The 20,298-nt window shown below is 45.9% G+C and overlaps 1 protein-coding gene across 6 annotated transcripts; it reads right to left on the bottom strand.

The window, feature by feature from the left end:
• Window positions 1-9,954: 9,954 nt before the first annotated feature.
• Window positions 9,955-18,955, bottom strand: LOC138224816 (natural killer cells antigen CD94-like). Of its 6 annotated transcripts, none has more exons than XM_069182902.1 (7): window positions 18,328-18,955; window positions 17,652-17,833; window positions 16,234-16,320; window positions 13,668-13,847; window positions 12,589-12,737; window positions 11,473-11,585; window positions 9,955-10,371 (listed from the first exon to the last, which is right to left on the bottom strand). In XM_069182902.1, the coding sequence occupies exons 2-7, from the start codon at window positions 17,752-17,754 to the stop codon at window positions 10,245-10,247; spliced, it is 759 nt and encodes a 252-aa protein (XP_069039003.1). In that variant the 5' UTR covers window positions 17,755-17,833; window positions 18,328-18,955; the 3' UTR covers window positions 9,955-10,244. The 6 variants fall into 6 exon arrangements, with proteins under 6 accessions (XP_069039003.1, XP_069039004.1, XP_069039002.1 ...); XM_069182903.1 differs by having other exon boundaries at window positions 17,652-17,808; window positions 18,620-18,955; XM_069182901.1 differs by having other exon boundaries at window positions 17,652-17,808; window positions 18,328-18,954.
• Window positions 18,956-20,298: the final 1,343 nt, after the last annotated feature.

The raw sequence follows: 20,298 nt of genomic DNA, 5'->3' as shown, positions 1-20,298 counted from the left end.
CATCGAGGTCCCAGTCAAGGCAGCAGGTAGCCTGGCCCTGTTCATCACCCGAGAGAACTATTACCTCAGAGATCTGTGGAGAGAAGGGAGGGAGGAAGCAGAAAATCTGTGGGAAATAGAGAGCATAGGTCAACATCTCAAGAAACTGTGAAAAACATTATCATGTTTAAATAAAGAATGTGATTTGCACCAGAAAAAAAGAAAATTGTTGCTATGTAACTGTTACCGTGTCAAAATGTAATGAGATGTGATCATATATACTGTTTTAAGTATGTATATTAATGTAAAGCTTTCTGATTTGTGATTTCCTGTATTTTTTTGTGAAAAGAAAATAAAGTTCTTAAAAATCGAAATCAAGGCTCGTTTAGGACTGAAAACCACTTTCACAGGGGCTCAGTCTCTTACCGGTATCGACTCACTGTGCAGCTGCAGGTCCGGCTGGGTTTTCTTTCTCCGGAGCCGGTTTGCATTAAGACGCGCCCACCGCTCTGTTTGGCTTGAACGGGGGGAAACTGGTAACTCGAGTTACCGGTAACTGACCGCAGGAAACTGGAGCCCAGCCGTGTGAGACCCGGAGTGAAAACCGAAACCCCCGGTGTGAGGAGAGAGAGAGAAACCGCTTACCTTGCTCTCGAAACGCCGGCTGTCCTGCTGTAAAGGTTAAAGCGAGAGAGTTAAAACATTTAAAATGCATTTCTCGTAGAAAACGGTTTTTGCTTTTGTTAAAACCTGTAAAAAAAAATTGATGCATTTTTTTTTTCCGGCAGCCGAGCAAAGCGCCTGTACCGGGAGAGCAGCGGGGTACCAGCCGCCTCTCTCCCAGCCAGCGAGCCGCCGGAGTCCCCCCACCTCCCCTGACCCCAGCCTGCACGGGCCTGGAGCACAGACCCGCCCCTATTTATAACGTGAACCCCTGATGAGCGCGAAAAGGACGACAAAGGTAGCAAAATAAGAGACACCGGGGACTCTGGATACCAGTATTATAACACTGCTGCATAGTGTAATTGTTTTATGCTTTATACCCTTATTTGCGGTAATAAACTGCTGTGAGTGTAAATTGGTTAATTAATTATTCTGGGGTGGGGAAGGGTGGGGTACAGGGGTGTAGAGCCGTGAATCGGGTCCCCCTGTGAGCAGCCACACCAAGCGGCTCGCAGCGCTACAGCCTCCGGGCACCGGGCTGTCGTGGTCGGGGAGTCGGGAGCCGCTGGTCTGGGCCTAGACTGCAGCCTCATCCCCGGCCTCAATTAGAGCCCCGCCGTCGGAGGACACTCGCAGGCCGGCAGGGGAAGGATGACGCTCCGCGCTGCTGAGGGAACGTGTCCCGTCACCATGGTGACTGAAACAGGGGGTGTGGCTGTGCTGAAGGTTCAGTGTTAATAGTGTCCAATCAGCGTGTGGAAGAGGTGGGTGTAAGAACAGCCAATCAGAAGAGCGCAAGTTCAGCCCGAGAGATAAATATCAGCAGAGCCAGGCGGGTCTCGATCCCGGGGTGGATTTGTGGAAGAGTCGGGGTTCAGCAGTGTGAGTTATACTTCCTTCCAATTCTGGAGTAACTTATCTGACAAAATGTCAGTAAATGGGGGGGGGGAATTAAAAAGGTATCAATACTAAAAGTAGTATCTCTCCTCAGCTACTGTGTTTCGGGTTTTACAAAAGCATCGTTGTGGGATTGAACCAAGGTCTGAAAAATTTCAGCACCACCAAAAATAAAAAACCCTGAGCTGAGAGCAGGACCCCCTTCTGTAATAAAGACAGAGCAGAAGCACAGCTGGACTGCAGGAGCCACTGCACACCTGCAGCTCAGATGAAGTGAATTGATGATGTTTGTGAAGATGGAGGAGAGTTGGAGCTGCGCTGAATCCTGCAGTGATCTGGAGCTGCTGTGATCCTGCACAGTGTTCAGAGGGGCTGTCAGTCCTGCCTGGTGCGCAGGACTCTGCTTTTCTGTGAAAGGTGTTGCAGTGAGTCAGTGTGATTCCATCTGTTTGTATTGAGCAGCTCTGAGTTTGACAGTATGATGGAATTAGACTTGAATTATACATGTGGACAATCAGGCTTCACCTTTCCACTGTTCTCCATGAGAATCTCACCCCTCACACGGCACAGAGCTCATATCGGAAGTTCCCCCGAAACTCTTCGGTATAATGACTAGCAGAGAGCTCTCTCATCACCACGAAGACCACAGTTTCCTTCACAGACACTGGAAATAAAACCCAAGAGCATGGAAGAGGTGTTCACAACCTGATGTTTAATTAAAGAACATAAATAAGATAAAAACAAGTGACTAAAAGTTTGTTCAGCAGTGTTTTATGATGTTAAAATAGTACATTAGTGTAGTGAATTATCAGAGTGAAGGAACAGTTTAGCTGATGTCGGTGTCCATTCCTGAGGCTGGTACAGATTCTCCAGAGGCCGTCCCTGAGAAAATACCCACAGCAGTGTAGGAGCAGCTCAGACAGAGGGATCAAAGAGCACAACACAGTTTACTACAACAGAGATCATCTCCTTTCATCACAGCAACTGACAAACACTATTCCACATCACAATAGCAGTTATAAGAATGAACAGAGAGAGACACGATACAAACATAACACACAGCAATCTGAAGAGATCCAGCAGAGACTGAGTGTAAGATTGGTACAGGTATATAAACAGTATAAAGCAACACATTATGTCCCTTTATAGGAATATTGATTGATATTTCTTTAATAAATAACACTTAAATGATGACATTCAGGGAATTATTTTTAAATAAAGATGAAACCACAATCTATATTCTGTATATATCTATATATCTGTATCTGTCTTCGAGATCTCCCATGTACACAGTATTGAGCTACAACAGGAGAGAGACTGGAGCTAAACCAGCTGGTTACTGGTTTAACTGGACAAAACAAACACATTTTCCTAGTTCTTCAGCTGCTGCTGTTATAAAAACACCTGGATCATCTGCAGACACACTGACCCCTCCAGGACTGGACAGCCCTGCTGCAGACACACACTGACCCCTCCTTTATTGTCCCAGAGGGGAAAGTGTTTTTGCAGGCAGGTGAAAGACACAACACAATACACAGCACATTTCACACAACAAGAGCCCATTCATAAAATGCACATGAGAATTATTATATAATTATTATCGGAATGGACACCCCCTGCTGTAGCCCGATCAATAGGCTTTATTTTATTACTCCCGATTATTTTTAATTCTAACTTTTTTAATTTATAATTTTCACGTTAATAACTAAAGACATCTCCAAAGTCTACATATTCACACGTAAATTGTATTGTTGTAGGATGATCCACAATATCAGTTTTGATTCCTAAACACATTAATAACAGTCTTACCCAGGACACGTTTGTGCGTAAAGTCATAATTATATTGATCAAAATTTTTAAATTTTAACTAGAGTGACCAATATATAGAGCAGCCTCAAAAACAAGCTAGGATATATATTATAAAGTTAAAGGACTAAGCGAACAATGTAATGTCGTCAAAGTTCAATATGTCGACATTTAAAGTTGCAGTAACACTGTGAAAAGGGACATGCCGCCAGGTGGAGACACTGCTACACGTGTCTATGGAGGCTGTTCTAATGAAGCCCTTTTCAGTTTCCAGCTGTGCTCCACTGACCGCAATGTCATCTGTATCCAGTCCAGCTCCTGGCCCTGAGCCTCAGTGACACAGCAGACACCAGCTCCAGGCCAAGAGCCTCAGACTGACACTCTCACCAGCTCTGGATGAGCCTCAGTGGGATGTGCTGAAGGTGTTTCCTGCAGATCTTTCAGCCATTATTCTGTTAACTGTTCTTCTCTGCCACAGTCCAGAACAGTTTGTCTGACTCATTTCACACAGTCCTGGAGAAATCTGTCCCTGCCTGTCACACGTGTGTCTATTGATCTGTCTGGATCAGAGATCTGTCACTTCCCAGCTATGATTTTAAATCCCTGATCAGTTTTACAGCTCAGGGTAAAAGCTGGAGGTCTGTGGCCTCTCTTACACTCACTCTCATTCTACAATTTGCTGAAGGCTGTATTGATCCTTTTGTAATTGATCCTGTATTGATTATTGTGTCTAAACCCCTCTGTACATCTGTCAAACTCCCTATGTCTTGAAGTAAGAGACAAGATGTTAAAAGGGTTAATAACTTAAGTCAGTTCTGCCTGAAAATTAGACTTCTAAGCAACAGGGATTTATGGCAGGAAAGGGGGTTAACTGATAAGGATTCCAGATGCGAGCAAGGAACCCCCTGGGGGCATGATCTTAAACTGACCATTTGGCCAAATACCATGACCCCTCCCTTACCATAACATCAAATGACGTCTGAAGCAGCAAGCAAGGACTATATAACCTAAAAGTTTGTACCGGCACATTGAACAATACTTCGGTTTTGTTGTTTCTTGCGGGAAACAAGACTTCGGCTTTATTGTTCCTTGCATGCAATAAACTCATCTGTTTTACTTCCTCGGGATCAAGAACCTTATTCGTTCTGTTACAACAAAGTTGGCGTAGGCGGCAGGATGCTCCAGAAGGCGCAGAACTTCCCATCGGCAGGAGAGACGGTCAGCGTTCACATTACTAAGAGGTAAGGACTCCTCTTTTTTAAAAAAAAAAAAAAGTCCCGACTCTCTCTGACTGATTGGGAAGTCTCTGCTCCCTGCGAGAATCGCCCGAGATGACGGAGTAAACGTGAGTTCCTGAATTCCTCTGGCCCGGGGAAGACACCCCAGAACCCAGAGTCTGGCAGGCGGTGATTCGCGGTATTGTGTACAGGCGTTCGAAGCTGGTGTATGCCTTAATTGCGCGTGGAGTTTTTGAACGGGTTTTGGACCCTTACCGCGAAGTTCAGGACTGGTGTGGGCCTTAATTGCGCCCAGAGTTCTGAAGGTCAGAACTGGTTTGGGCCTTAATTGCGCCCGGAGTTCTGAGGCTCAGGATCGGTGTGGGCCTTAATTGCGCCCGGGTTCTGGAGCTGAGTGGTGCATTAAATGCACGTATAATCCAGGATTGGTGTGGGCCTTAATTGCGCCCGGGGTCCTGAGATTAGCTACGCCTTGATCGTGCACGGATTGGCGTGGCGTGGTTTTTTGTTTTAAAGGAAACAGAAGTAGGAGATATATATATGTATGTTTTTGGTGTTTTCCTTGTTTGTGAAATACATATACACACGCACGACACTAACATAAACACACCTCATAATAAAAGAGCAAAGCATTAAGTAGCAGGATTTAAAGGACGTTGAGACCCGAGAATCGCCCTGATTGAGCTCAGTGTGCAAAAGCAGCGATGCTGGCGTTCTGGGGATGGTGAATTACTGATCAAGAAAGGGGGTTTTCGAGGTCTCGTTCCTTACCTGTGAACAGTGCGGTGTAAGTCCTCTCTAAAGCCTCTGAGAGGCATTTAGATCTGGAGGTAACAGACGCCCTTGGCTGAATGAGTGCAGGAATGCACAGGTTTTTCAAGTGAAAGCATCCCCTTACTGTATGAGCTGTTACCTCACACATGACAAAAGTAAAAGAGACCGAACATGTGTACTAACTGATGGTTTGAGAAAGTGGTGGAAGGGTCCGTTTATATATCGGAAAAGTGTAAGTTGATGGAAAAGAAGGAGAAAAATATGGGAAAAGCTGAGTTTGTCAGAGGGAGTTTGGGGCGAAGACGCCTGTAAAGAAATTGATTGGCAAAAGCACAAGCATGTAGCCCCCACCCTGGTGCACGGCCGGCACCAGTGGTGGCAGATACATGAGAGAAAAAAAAGAAATTGGGATGTGACTTAAAAGTGCGTTTACGGGGAAAACAAAAACCCGGAAGAAAAGATACTTTACTCGCTACGAAAGAGTATGAACAAAAGCGAAAAGAGGCAGTGCAGGAGAATCAGAAACTAAAAGAAGAATTAGTTCTGGTCGCACTGCACTAGTTAATGTGTTATATCCTGTTCTCCCATAGGGGAACAGACAGGCAGGAAATGAAAATAATTGGGATCAATTCCCACAGTGACCATATGGAGACGGGGGGTCTGAGTGGGATGACACCTGGGACGAGTGTGATAGAGACGGAACAGGGACTCCCCTCTTAAAGGGAGGGCGCCCGCAGACCCGTACTCTCACCCTAAGTGGGAGAGGGCCTGATGTAGCGGGGGCTGGCGCTGTTGATGTCTCGCACCCCGTCGAGGGGGTCCGCACTCGCACCTACCTTCCCTGATTCCCCCATACGATCAAATCCAAAACCGGAAGATATTGACCGGTGGGCTAAAGTACCGCACCTGAAATTAGGTACGCAGCGAACCTGGAGTGCGCTTCAAGAATTATAAGGATTCATGTAGAAGTGAAACAAGAATACAGCACATTGTAGTACGAAGAGAAAAATATATTCTCGATGTGTATGTGTGTTTTATGAATTTGTGTGTTTTGGTCTACTAAATGACGGTGTGAGCGTGTTTAGCCAGCGGGACTGGCTAGAGACGTAACTAAAGAGACTTGACGAAAATCAACTTAAGGAGATTGGAAAATATAAGAGCGTCTGAAACGTATAAGTACAGTACAGGTGGACGTCAAAGTAGTTAAACAGTTTTTGTATTTTTATACAATTAGTTGCAATAGTGGAAACAAGTTGGATTTATTCGAATGTCTCGAAACCAGACATGCTGAAACGCTGTAGGTTTAGAATCGAGACTGGGGAGAATAACGTCTTGTGAGAAGATCTGTTTACCTAACGATTAGATCCTGTAAATCCCTTGTAGCCTCCCTAAGTCTGTCCCAGTCCAGTGGTTAAAAATGTACTGTTAATGGAGTGTTGGTTTCTCTGTTAGGGGATACTGGAGCACTACTGTCCTGCTTGTTTCACTCCTCTGTTCAACAGTGTGCTATAGATTAATGTATATGGGGAGACGGCAGGAGGCCACAGGAGTATTGGGACAGCAAGTTTTACTTGCCGAGTACCAGATTTTAATGGGTGGTTTTATCCCAGATCTATTGGGTTGGAATATTATGCATTACAAAGCATGACTATCCAGAACAGGGTGTCACGTGGCTTCAACTGGCTGTGATCACTCAGTATGTTGATGGTATTCTGAGTGCTTCCCCTGACGAGGAAACCCACAAGTCTGAGTTGCTTCAGCTTTTGAGTGTCTAATAGAAGCAGTTATGATAAGGCCCTTTTGTGTCTAGCATTATGAAATTTTAACAGGGCCTGGGTGCAATGTTTTTACGGGGTGCACAACTCTTAACAGATCTGCTTAAGGGGGGAGTGCAGTACAAGGACAGGATTGCCTTGTTTCCCGCAGCAAAAGCCGCCTGTAATAATTTGAAACAAGCTCTCTTACAGGTGCTGAGACTGGGGTTTCCTCAGAGGGATCAACCATCCTTTGTATGTAAGTGTGGACAAAGGGTTCTGGGCAGCTGTGCTGACGCAGGAGCATGGAGGTAGGCACTATTATACCATTAGATGCTGTAGCCAAAAAGTGGGGGACTGTGAAAATTTAAGAAAATGTAATACAGTTTACTGATGGGTCCTCTCTGATGCATGAGGGAGAACAGAGAACAGGCTGAGCCGTTACAACAGAATTCAAGGTGCTAACAATCGGAAAAATGCCCCTCCACTGCCTCAGTGCAGCAAGCCAGTTAAGAGCACTGATGGAAGATTGTAAAAAGAAAGATGTTAAAGGGTTATTGTATATGTATATAATGTATGTATTTGTTGCATGTAGGCCACAATTCTGGATGGCTATGGAGAAATAGGATTCTCTCACAACGGCAGGGACTCCAGTTAAGAATACTGGGCTTGTGTCTGAACTGATGTGTAGTTTTACAGCTGCCGACAGAAGCAGCTTGAGTAAGGTGTAAATAACACAATAAATAAAGAATTCCAGTAACTCAAGGTAACAACCATGCAGATGCAGATGCCAGACGAGCGGCACTGGGAGAACGGGAGTCTGAGACCCCTGTGAAACCTCTATTGGGGAAAAGAGAGAATTCAGGTTGAGGCCTTTAATAGATGTTTAATAGTGGTTAGAACAAAGGTGTAAAGAATGTGGGGTTGTATGATGATGGGATGTGGACTGGCACATACCCAAGTGTATGACAAAGATGATCCCGTGGTACGGACTGCCCTGCCCCTTGGATACTGATCTAGGGGCAGACTACACTGGGAAGGTGTGCCAGCCTCACTAGGGGTAAGTTGGAAGTCACATAGACACCATCACCCACAGTCCGAAAGACCAACTAAGGAAATATCAACTGAAGGAACACCGTGGGTAGATGCTCTACCTGCAGTCCTGTGCGGTTTGCGGGCTGGAGCAAACAGAACTGTGAGACTGAGCCCATTTGAGATCATCACGGGCAGCCAAAGAAACTCCCTGGAGGCCAAGTTTGGCTAACGCACTGATGAATTCACTAACTCTCTATTAAAGTGTTGTAGGTTTGTTAACTGAAGCGGTGCACAGGGCTCGTGAACAGGTCCCGGACGCTTGGGGACCTCCAGCAGAGGGGAGACACGACCGGATACCTGGCGAGTGGGTGTAGGTGAAGAAGAGATACCCTGCCAGACGTTGCAATCCTGCTGGGAGGGACCATATCAAGTGCCACCAACTACTAATTGTGACAGGATGAGATCGCTGGATCCGCGCATCGCACTTTCACTGAGCCACGGCACCAGAGACTGAGTGAAGAGAAAGAAGGATGTTGTTACCGTTTCTGTGTCTGATGCTTCCTAAGACCAACAGTGTGCTTGTTAGGCCTGAGGAGCATCACTGGGGAAATGGTATCAATACATTCCGGGTGTTGGCATATCTATTCAGCCAAAAAATTATAATCGGAGTGGGGTCAATATTGCTATTCCAAGATCCTGACGATAGATCTCCACATGGCTGAGGTCTGCGTTTGGGTCCTGGGGTAGGACTTTATTTATTTGTAGGATTAGGATTGTTTTATGTGTATAAATGTAACTATCACTTGTACAAAAACATCAATCACATCTGGTTGTAACCGTGGAACGCACAATGTCATGGTAATGCATGCCTGTTCACCTAGAAAGGAAAGATCTGCCCTGACATTGTATGTGTAAAAAATAGGCAGTCCTGACGTATGCCATATTTTATAAGGGGGGAAGGAAGTAAGAGACAAGATGTTAAAAGGGTTAATAACTTAAGTCAGTTCTGCCTGAAAATTAGACTTCTAAGCAACAGGGCCGATTCTCATCAGCAGGGAAAGAGCCCATCAGCCCCAGAGACGCAGGAGCCCCTGAGACAGAACAGAGTCTGAGAGCAACAACCTCTACTGCTGTGTGAACTGAGTGATGAAAATAAACTCCAGAATGATCAGTGCCACTATCCAGACTTGTGTGTCATTATTCACTTCTCATTTGTTTCTATAGTTTTTCTCTGACCAGCTGTCCACAGCTCCTGCACTGACCAGACAGCAGGTCAGTCAGTATGTCAGCTGGAGCCTCAGTGCAGGCTGGGACTACAGGTCACTATTCAGCACAGAAGAAAAGGCAACAATTCAACTGAAAGATGCAGTTTAGGTTCTGTGTTCCACGAGGCTGGTTATGAACATTAGTAATATCTCAACTCTCCTTCCAGTCTGGTAACCTGAATCCTGTGTGGGAGGAGGCTGGACCCTGCTGGTCCCCTGTGTGTGAGGAGAGTGTCCATGTCCCCCTGTGACCTGAAACACTGCCCAGTCTGTAGAGCTCCACTCCGTCTCTGTGCAAGGGGCTGAGCCCTGTCTTTCATCTGAACCTCGCTGGACAGACGCGTCCCACACTGGTGCTGGACACAGCTCTGTGAAACTCCCTGGCTGAAGACAACCAAACTCCCTTTCTCCATTAATACTGACTGAACTGATCCTCACTCCATTAATACTGACTGAACTGATCCTCGCTCCATTAATACTGACTGAACTGATCCTCGCTCCATTAGTACTGACAGTCCAGAGGAGACAGCAAGACACAGCCCAGACATCTTCACACAGGCTAGATTGTCTCAAATACAAAATATTAACAATATAATCTGTAAAATACAAAACAAATTATTTTACCTTTGAGAAATAAGCATTGACAAAAATTTCAAAATACAAAATTGCAATTTCAGAAAGTTAGAGTAAAATCCATGTTGCCATTGTCTGTGTTCTAGCCTGGAGAGACAAGAGACCAGGATCGTCTCCAGGAATCAGCAGAGGAGCCCCAGCAGACACACTGTCTCTCTCTCTCAGGTCTCTCCTCCTCCTCAGGACAGAAAGGGGGGCTGCTAGACTCCAACAGCTTCCCCCTCACAGATCCAGCGGAGAGTCTCTTCACATTCTCGTGGATATACAGTTTTCTGACCCGGACTCCAGTATCCACAGTTCCAGGAGTAACCCGTACTAACTGTGACGCTGTGAGAGAGAAGGAGATCAGAGTCACTGAGCCAGTCTGCTCACCTCAACACACCAGCACCTCTCTCTCCAGCTCCCTCTGCTGTCTCAGAGAAGACCTCCTGTGAAAACTGTCCTGTTATTCCTCACATTGCTGTTGACACATAGGAGCTCAATAAGATTAACTCAGCAGAGTCCCCTGTCCAGGGAGACACATCTGTAGAAAACAAGCAGCAGAGAGTTCAAGACACTGAAAATAGTCAGTGCAGCGATTCCACCAAACTGCAAATTAAACATCACCAGTACAGTCCAGGTCAGTGAGACTCTGATCACTCATTTTAATAGACAGTTTCTACTGATTCTCATCACTTTATAGCTGCTCCTCCCTGAATTCTGAACTGAATTATTGTGATTCTGCACCCGAGTAAAAAGTCTTTGCTTTGTGTCTTTCAGTCCGTAAATCTAAATCTGAGTCTTTCTGGCAGTTTCACTCCTGAGATAAGAGACTCGGAGCTGTAGACACACGGCCAGTGTCCAGTTGACTCTGACAGAACCGACTTCAGTGGAGACAATATCAAAAACCTGTGGTGTTGTGAGACGTGACCCCGAGATTTCTCTCTCGTGTACTGAGTGTATGTGAATCACAGGTGAGTCCAGGCTGTTATGTCTCAGAGATTATCTCCAGAAGACAAAGTGCTGGAGAGTCTCTCGATGGGGTTGAAGTGACACAGCTGGGAGGAGCTACAGCTGTGATGTTCAGGAGACTCTTGTCTGCAGAGACCTGGACTGAAACGTGTGGCTGAAGTCCAGTCCTCCTGCATGACAACTCTTTGAGAGAATTTCTAACATGCGATGTTCCTCCTAAAACTGCACATTTCTTAAATCTATTTGTAAAATGCACTGTGGTCTAAAATCTGTGTTTACAGGAATTAATTGGAACTTCCATCATTTTTGTCTGCTTATTCTGACTCAGTGCTGTGGAGTTTGTAAGAATCCTCATTCTATTTTGTTTCATCTGTAATAGTGACCCAGTGACACCCTTGAAACTGTTTATGTACCATCTAGTATCAAGTGGGCTTGACAAACACACAACACAAGACACAACACAACACACACACTTACACTTCCTTGTCCAGGACTGTTCCATCAACCCATCTCCACTGAGATCTGCTGTCCGTCCAGCTCAGACCAATCCAGTAGTAATTGTTGTCCTTTACTAGACGTCCCAGGAGCTCCTGCAGAGACACAGAGAGCAGGTCAGCTCACCCTGGACACCAGCACCAGTCCAGCTGGACTCCGGGTCAGCTCACCCTGGACACCAGCACCAGTCCAGCTGTCTGAACACCTGAACACATCTTCCTACTCCTCACAAAAGAGAACAGACTCACAGTGAACACATACAGAGTGACCTCAGCTCACATATCCAGCCTCATTAGCTGGATTCAGAGACAATCAGAACGTGTGTTTCCCATCATCACTGAGAGTCAAGACCAGGTTAGAGGACTTTACTAGAGACCTTTCATTTCTACTGTTCCAGACAGTAACCATCAAGGGCAGTTTTGGATGTATAAACATCTCTTCATTACAGTACCTCAGCCATTTCTTGATTAATAATTCAAAACCATCAGTTCCTCTTCTAACCAGATATTTTCTATCTCTGTGTCTGACTGGGTTTCCTTGGAAACGTGCAGCTGTGAGCAGGAAACAGCTGTTTTTCCAGTGTTAAACGTCCCGCTGATGGGGCTTGTCTGGGTAGCTGGTTCCACACTGTCACAGCCCTTCATGCCAGTGAGAGCAGCAGGAAAGGAGGTTGTGGGTCTGGTGTCAGCTGGGCAGTGTGTCTCCTGGGACAGGGCTGGTCTGAGATCAGAAACTGTATCTGAGCACACAGTGGGCATGATCTCACTGTGCCTGGTGTTGGGCAGCACTGCCTGTGAGCTGTAGAGCAGAGATCCATCCCCACACTCTCATCTCTCACACTGCTGCTCACTCTGCTCTGTTCACACACAGGCTGTACAGGGGAAATAGTCACTGCTTTTCAAACTCTGAAGGTGAGGACACTGATGAAGGGCTCATAAGGGGACTGATGAGGAACATTTATTTGAGAGGAATAATGAAGAGATTATAATTTTATTTGAAATATTAAGTCGCTCCTTGTATTTTTGAATGGCTTTTCAGTGGTGTGTTTTAAAAAGTCTGTCTCACTCAGAGTGACAGCAGTGAATCTCTTGTTCTCACCAGTTCACTCTTGTCATTAATCACCATCAGCTGAGCTCCCATTGACGAGCAGGACTGATTCGCAAACTCCCAGGATCTCTGGTCTGTAGAGACGTAGTAACATCTTCCACAGTCTCCCTCCTTCCATCCCTCTGGACAGCACTGCTGCTCTGTACAGACAGACACACAGGAATCACCTGGATTAATACTGACTGAGCCTTTAGGGATTCCTCAGGACTCTCCTCTGTACAGACAGACACACAGGAATCACCTGGATTAATACTGACTGAGCCTCAGGGATTCCTCAGGACTCTCCTCTGTACAGACAGACACACAGGAATCACCTGGATTAATACTGACTGAGCCTCAAGGATTCCTCAGGACTCTCCTCTGTACAGACTCTCTCAGTTCAGTGACACTCAACCACTGAGCTCCTGTACTGTTTCTCCTGGAGTCCTGCAGCACTGAGACTCACACTGACAGACGGGTCAGTAGTGAGTCTCTACCTGATTGTCACTGACTGTGTAGAGAACAGCCCTGAGGCTCTTATCCTCATGTCTGAGAGTCTGTCTGTCTTCTCAAACATGTCTCTTACCAACAGCAGCAGCTCCAGCTCCTGCTGAGACCTGGAGTCAGCCTGCAGTCTGTCTCAGGAGAGTCCTGCACCAGCTGAGACTGGGGTTTCTACACCCTCATCATGTGATCTTACCTTCCCAGGAGTCACAGCTCTCACCACACACTGCAGTAGAGTCACTTCCTTTACCTTCACAATCACAGTGTAGAACATCAACATGACAGGACTGTTCTGTGTCTCAGTTACACACATGAGGTGAGAATTCTGTCTCCATCACTACCAGTGTATGAGACAGCGCCCCCTGTGTGCTTGTGGAAGAGGTGCCCTGATGTGTACAGATGTTACAGGTGTGTACAACCCTACTGAAGACCTGTCTGCTCTGTCAGTGCAGCTCCAGACCAACCTGAAGACCAGCTCTGTCCAAGAAACAGGTCTTCTCTCTCCTCTCTGCTGCTGTTTCACCCTGCAGACCTGTCACTCCTACACACACTTCACTCTCACTCCACACACACACACACACACATACTTCTCTTCCCAGTAGAGGGCTCCACACAAAACTTCTCCAGCTGTTTCCTGTATCTCTCAGCTTCACTCCTGTGTGTCTCAGATTTATTCTGGTTTCTCTCCAGCTCTGACTTCATCTCCTCCAGCTCCTTCTCCTTCTTCTCCAGTTTTCTCTCCCAGTCTGAGCTGTTCTGTTTCCACACTGCAGGTCACAGCCCCAGAACACACAACATCATTTAATCAACGAGATTCATCGTTCATTCATTATATTGAATATTGAATTGTAACTCTCTGTAAACATTATTTTAATTATATTGAATTATATGACATCATTTCTGAATGAGGACATTCCCAACACACTAGGCTCTGTAATTACATATATACTGTAGATAGATCAGTTAAAATCCTGTTTGTACATATATTCTCAGTCTCATTAATAATACTATATGTTTCTCAACCTTTTCTGTGTGTTTATAGTGTGTTTGTACCTCTATTCTCTATGATCATGAGTCTTGTTCACTGTTATTATATATATATGTTATATATATTGTGAAGACAAAACCACAACCTTCCCCGCAGAGACGTCACCATGGCAACAGGGCTCAAATACAGAATGACCTCAACACTTCACACTGCTACAGCCCTTCAGGAAACACAACTGTGGTGTTAAAAATACTTTCAGAAAAAATAAAACACTTCACTGGCTTTGTGCAATTAGGACTTTCAGGTCATGTGACTTGTAGTCTCTCCTTGTCTCAGGCAGTAAGAGAGCAGCTTGAGCCCAGCAGCTCACAGCCTGGAGCCACAGTCCTGAACAGCAGATATCCAGAGGCTGATCAGAGCCCAGAATAGCTGGTATTGCTTCACACACTCATATATAAGAGAAGGGTGACTGCGTGTAATTCAGACATCAAAGCCATTTGATCTCTGTAAGATTAGACACAGATTCACACAGGTCCATATGAAATGACAGGAGCGACTATCAGACTTACAGACTGTCCCCAGGGCAATGACTGTGACCAGTAAGACACACACTGTGACTCCCAGGCTGATGGACACACAGCTCCTACTCCTGGACTGTCCTGGCCAGGGAGAGAGGGAGACAGGTGAATTCTCCCCACAGACTGGACACAGCAGGACTCTGAGTGGCCGGGGAAGTGGAGTTCAAGCAGACACCCTGACTGGAGCTGCAGGGTGTCACTGGGACTGACTGTGGAGGAGGGGTGTGAGCAGCTGAAGGCTCAGAGTGAGACACTTCAGGAGGGGGGCTGACAGGCGTCTCCTCACACCAGAGCTGTGAAGAGGTCATGTGACTGACCACTGAGGAGTGAAAATACACTGTGGTCAGAGCGAAGACCCACTGGTGCAGACTGACTGACTGAGAGAGATCACAAACAGAGTCAGATAGAAACAGCCAAGGAGACCAGGAAACACAAAGAATAAAATGTCAGACATGAACAGATCAGATATAAAGGTGAAATAGTGCAGCAGAGCAGACACACACTGTGTCAGTATGCAGGTGTGTTGACCTTTCACTGCGTCAGTTAGCTGATCAGGTCTTTCATTCTGTCTTGTTGTGTATCAGTGAGTCGCTGTCAGAGTCACAGACAGACGACAGTAAGTCAGAGTTTATCAGTGTGTTACAGAACCAGTGTATCAGAGTATAACTGCGGGAGTGTATCAGAGTGCTACTGTGCTTGTGTTAGTGTCTCAGCATCTCAGTCTCTCAGTGCATCAGCTCTGTACTCACTGGTCTGCTCTCCTCCTGGCTCTCTCTCTGCTCTCCTGGTCACAGTCTCGTACACGTCCTGTGCTGGTTTCTGTAGCCCAGTGTAAACGCTGTCTGTGTCCATCTGACTGTATTAGCAGAGTCCAGTGAGACAGCTGGGCACTGAGTCACACTTAGTCTCTGTCAGGTCAGAGTGACACTAAAGCACTGGATAGCAAACAGGAACTCAGAAACCCCTCCTCCTCCTCTCCTTCTTCCTCATTCTCTCTCTCTCTAACCCTCTGAGACAGAGGAACATCTCTAGACACACTAGACTGAGAAGGAGAGGGACAGAGAGACACCATCACACTCACAGAGGCACAGTGTGAGAGAGCCAGAGAGACAGCAGGAGAAAGACAGTGTCTGGTCACTCTCCCAGTGCAGCGTCAGTGTCCTGTACTGCCCAGCAGCACAACCTGTCTCTCTGGACTCTGTCCAGCCCAGTAGCAGGAGGTGTGTTCCCAGTGTGTTCCTGGATAGTGTCTGTGAGGCTGACAGTCAGATCCAGTCCCGACTCCAGCAGGGAGCTGTGTCAGCATGCGCAGGAACAAGAGACACCTGAGACTCCACAGCCAAAACGTTGTGTTTCTTCTCTTCTCTTTCAGCAGGAATAAAACTTTACCTGTTCCTCTGCAGCCTGCAAGCACTGTGATCAGCTGTAAGTCTCAGGCCAGGCTGCCTGCACACTGACAGTCACACTAAGAGAGAGTGAGCACCAGTGGCAAGAGTCTCTTGTTCTTGAATAGATGAGAATGAAGAAGGTGACTCTCAAACACACTCTTTTCCCTGTGAGAAGGACATGATGGACTGTTAGACTTACAGATCCCCACGACAGCGACTGCAGCCAGCAAGACGCACACTGTGAGTCCCAGAGCAATGAGCAGACCCCTCCTGCACCTGGGCTGGGCTGAGATAGAGAGAGAGAGACGGGTTAATGAAGAAACTCTGACCGCCTGGCACACAGCTGGGGAGGGTGAGGAGGAGACACAGCTCCCGTCCTGCGCTGTGGTCAGAGTGGGGTCAGACTTCACATGAACGAGAGCTCTGGGCAGTGAGAGAGAAAATACTGCAGAAAACCAAACCACAAGACAACAAACAGGAAACTACAGTCGTGTCAGCTTTCTATAGAAGAAGGGTTACAAACAGATAAATGATATAAATACATTTATGTGCAGTCACATTTATTTGTCTCTATAACAATATGTGCAATGTAATTAAGAAACTAGTGGTTGTGCACAAGTTTAAGGCATCTAAGACACACTGAGGAGTTACAGGATATGTCTGTTCTGAGCATTTTCACTCAGAGACTCCACAGGTTTCTTACTGTATAAAACACATCCACACAGAAGAACAGTGAGAAACGAGAGCAGTTCAGTAGTTAGGAGCTCACTGATCCAGGAGCTCACCCAGCTGTGTCCTGAGAGAAGCCAGGGTATCGGCTTCAACACCACAGCAGGACAGCTCATCCCAGACTCCCACAGCTGCTCTGGAGTCAGAAGAGCTTCGACTCTTAATAATACAGCTGAGTTTGGGAGGGAAGAAACCCAGCTTGGAATGTGCAGTCAAACACCTGATCACATCTCAAGGTCACCTGCACACGAGCTACCAGTGTTAAGTGTGAGTAGCTCAACCATCAAACCCACAAATAAGATCTCATGGACTCTGTGTCAGGTGTTCCTCACCAGAGCCCACTTTCTGGACTGGGAAACACAGATCTGCCAGGACTAACTGTTTAAATTCAGTGGAATCTTCCTGTGAAGATGTCAGACATCTCTACAATATGACCTGATCACTCACTACAATAACAGGCTCTCATCAAGAAAGAGAAGAACAGAAATTGCCTTTTGACATGGCTCTATACAGTATGGTATTCACAGCTATTTCAGGAAATGACATCATGGAGAATTAGAGGACAGATTAGCAGAAGTGAGGGAGGTCTTGACTGCTGCCCGGCCTCCTAAACTTTCATTAACACTCAATATGTGATCCTGCTGTAACACACAGTCATGACATGAATATTTTTCACTAACGTTTGACCACAGTGTTCCAGTGCAGCAGACAGACAGTATCACAGTGCTCCAGTGCAGCAGACAGACAGTATCACAGTGTTACAGTGCAGTAGACAGTATCACAGGGTTCTAGTATAGCAGACAGACAGTATCACAGTGTTACAGTGTAGCAGACAGACAGTATCACAGTGTTCCAGTGTCAGAGGCAGCTATGGGGGTCTGTACTCACTGTGGGGGGATCCTGGCTGTGCTGGAATAGTGGTGATGGTTGGGCTCTCCTGTCCCTGTATGTTAGTGAATTTGATGTCAGCGTAGGTCACATCTTCAGCCATGGTGTCTCACTGTCTCAGCGTCTTTAAATTGTCTCGTCACGCTATACTTCCTCTCTGCACAGAGACAGAAGGAAGGGTACTGAATGAGGAAGAGTCAGAAGGAGGAGTTTTCTCAGTTCCTGTTGTTGTGACGCAATGCCCCTCTTCTCATTTCAAACCTTTCTGCAGTTCTAATCCTGTAACATACAGTTGGAACATAAAATATCCTCCATTTAAGTTCCACACGTTTGATTCTACATGTTAACATAATGGATTAGTTCTATTTAGACAGATCCAAGAGTTTTTGAAAATCATTTGCTGCGTCTACAGTGTTTACTAATCCTATTAGTTTGGTATCAAGGGCAACCTGACTAGTTTACTAACTGGACCAGAAAGTAGATCACTGACATAAATCAGGAAGACCACCAGTTACATCATCCTAATAAGAGAACTGACCTCTCATCTGTGCTCTCTGTTCAATAACCAATTCTCAATCCAAACACAATCCTTTCCTGGAATTTCTAACACCTGTGAAATGAGAATGAACCTTTTATGCTGAACTTTATCGAAAGCCTTCTGAAAATCTAACCATACCAGATCATCCTCTCTGTGGTCCATTCCTGATGCTGGCTGTGTGAAGATCTCTGGGATGTTGCTCAGACAGGTCCTGCCTCTTCTGAATCTGTGCTGACTGGTCCCCAGTATCTGACTTCCACACAGGTGAGCCTCTACTTTACAGAAGAGCCTGTTAAAGTTTTTAGATCTCGATCTTCAGCATCAGCTGTTCATTCTGAGGAAATGTCTTCTGACAACCAGCCTCCTCCTCTCATCACTAGACAGGCTGTTCTCTCCTTTACAGACAAGTACAGTCAGTCAGTGATCTCACCTGTTGGTGAACTAACTGCAGCCTCAGGGGTGATGTAGAGTTATTCTTCTAGGGCAGAACATCTCTGATAAAACACTGCGTGTAAGTGATCACAGTGAAATAAAGGTATATCAATCCAGTCAGGTCCAGACAGTCAGAGGAGTCCTGTCCCATCGCCAGTGACTCTGACACAGAGCACAGACTGGAGGTAAATGCTCTGTCACACTGCAACAGTCATGCAGTTATCAACTGTAGTGATTTGCTAACTCTGGTGTAAGGAAACTGCAGCACGTGTCTTGGTCAGTCATTGAGAAACAGACCTGTAACTTCCTCATCCAGCTCAGTACCTCACACGGAGAAGATCTAGAAACAAATTAAAACAACTCTCGGAGGAAGTGCATGAGACTTATATTTCTAGCATTGCAGACAAAAACAATGAGCCACAACAGTCAAGCAATGTTTATTCATGAACAGGAGATGATGAATAAAAACAGAATAAAACATACATTTTATTTTTGGAATTGCATACATTTGATCATATTCAAGTTCGATGCTGTAATTTCTAGTGACAGTAAAGACTGGGAAACATGTGGGTGAAGCTGCCTTTGAGCCAGTAACTGCCTGCAGTCTGGACACAGTCAGCTCAATATTCTTAGCAGCTCAAGTTGTCTATTCTTGTGGTTTTGATTTTCTTCAGCCTGTAAAATGCTGCTCAGGAGGATTTAAATGTGGAGACTGGCCTGGCCAGTACAAGACTGTCCACTGTTTCCACCTGCTGACCTCCAGACTGAGCTGTTCCCGCAGAAGACAGTGAGGTGTAGCTGACAAGTCCAGCAATTAGTTCAGTGTTCTGGTTTTACATCTTAAATGATTGAGAATATTAGTATTGATACAGAAACAAGTATATAAGATGGAGTTCTAGACAATTACAGAATATGCTTGATTAATTCTACATGTCAGACTTCCACATTAATGCAGATCACTTCAGTGCTGCAGCTGTAGTGAAGGAGTGTCAGTGTGATGTCAGGGTGTGGGGGTCTAAGCCAACTCACCCTGTCAATCAGATTCTCCTCAATTTGGAAATCATAATCGCAGACCTCTGAGTGTGGATGAACAGCAGGAATAGTGGTGAATTAATCTTCATCATGTCATATGGTCTGACTTATTGGGACACATTCACATTACGTGCATTTCAGAGTGTAAACCAGTAAATGAGCTCACTGTACTCTGTGTCATAATTGAAGATGAGGTATTCCCTGTTCTTGAGATGCTTTTACTTGAAGTCACTGCTTTAGCATGATACAGAGTTGGATTGAGATCTGCAGACACACTTGACCAGTTTCTATTTTCTCCTGATGAGCTCTTTGGTTGCACTGACTGGATGCTTTGGGTCATTGTCATGCTGCATGGTGCAGCACTGTCCATTAAGTATGGAAGTCTTTTCTGCTGCATCAGAGACCCTGTTTCTGTAAACTTCAGAGATCACTCTGCTGCTGCCATCATTAGCTACATCCTCAATGAAGATGAGTGACCCAGTCTGAGAAATTCCTGCATCCCCAGGCCATGACATTCCCTCCACCAGGCTTCAGCATGCGCTCAGAGGACAGAGATGACAGGTTCAAGTGTGGAGAAAGAAAGGAGCTGCAGATGCTCCAGAGAACAGCACCTCCTGTGAGAGTCATGGCCTGGCCTGGGGAGAT

Source organism: Lepisosteus oculatus, chromosome 23, assembly GCF_040954835.1.
Source record: "Lepisosteus oculatus isolate fLepOcu1 chromosome 23, fLepOcu1.hap2, whole genome shotgun sequence".
Taxonomy (NCBI): Eukaryota; Metazoa; Chordata; class Actinopteri; order Semionotiformes; family Lepisosteidae; genus Lepisosteus; species Lepisosteus oculatus.
The sequence above is the reverse complement of the archived record's forward strand: the minus strand, read 5'-3'. Positions and strand labels throughout refer to the sequence as shown.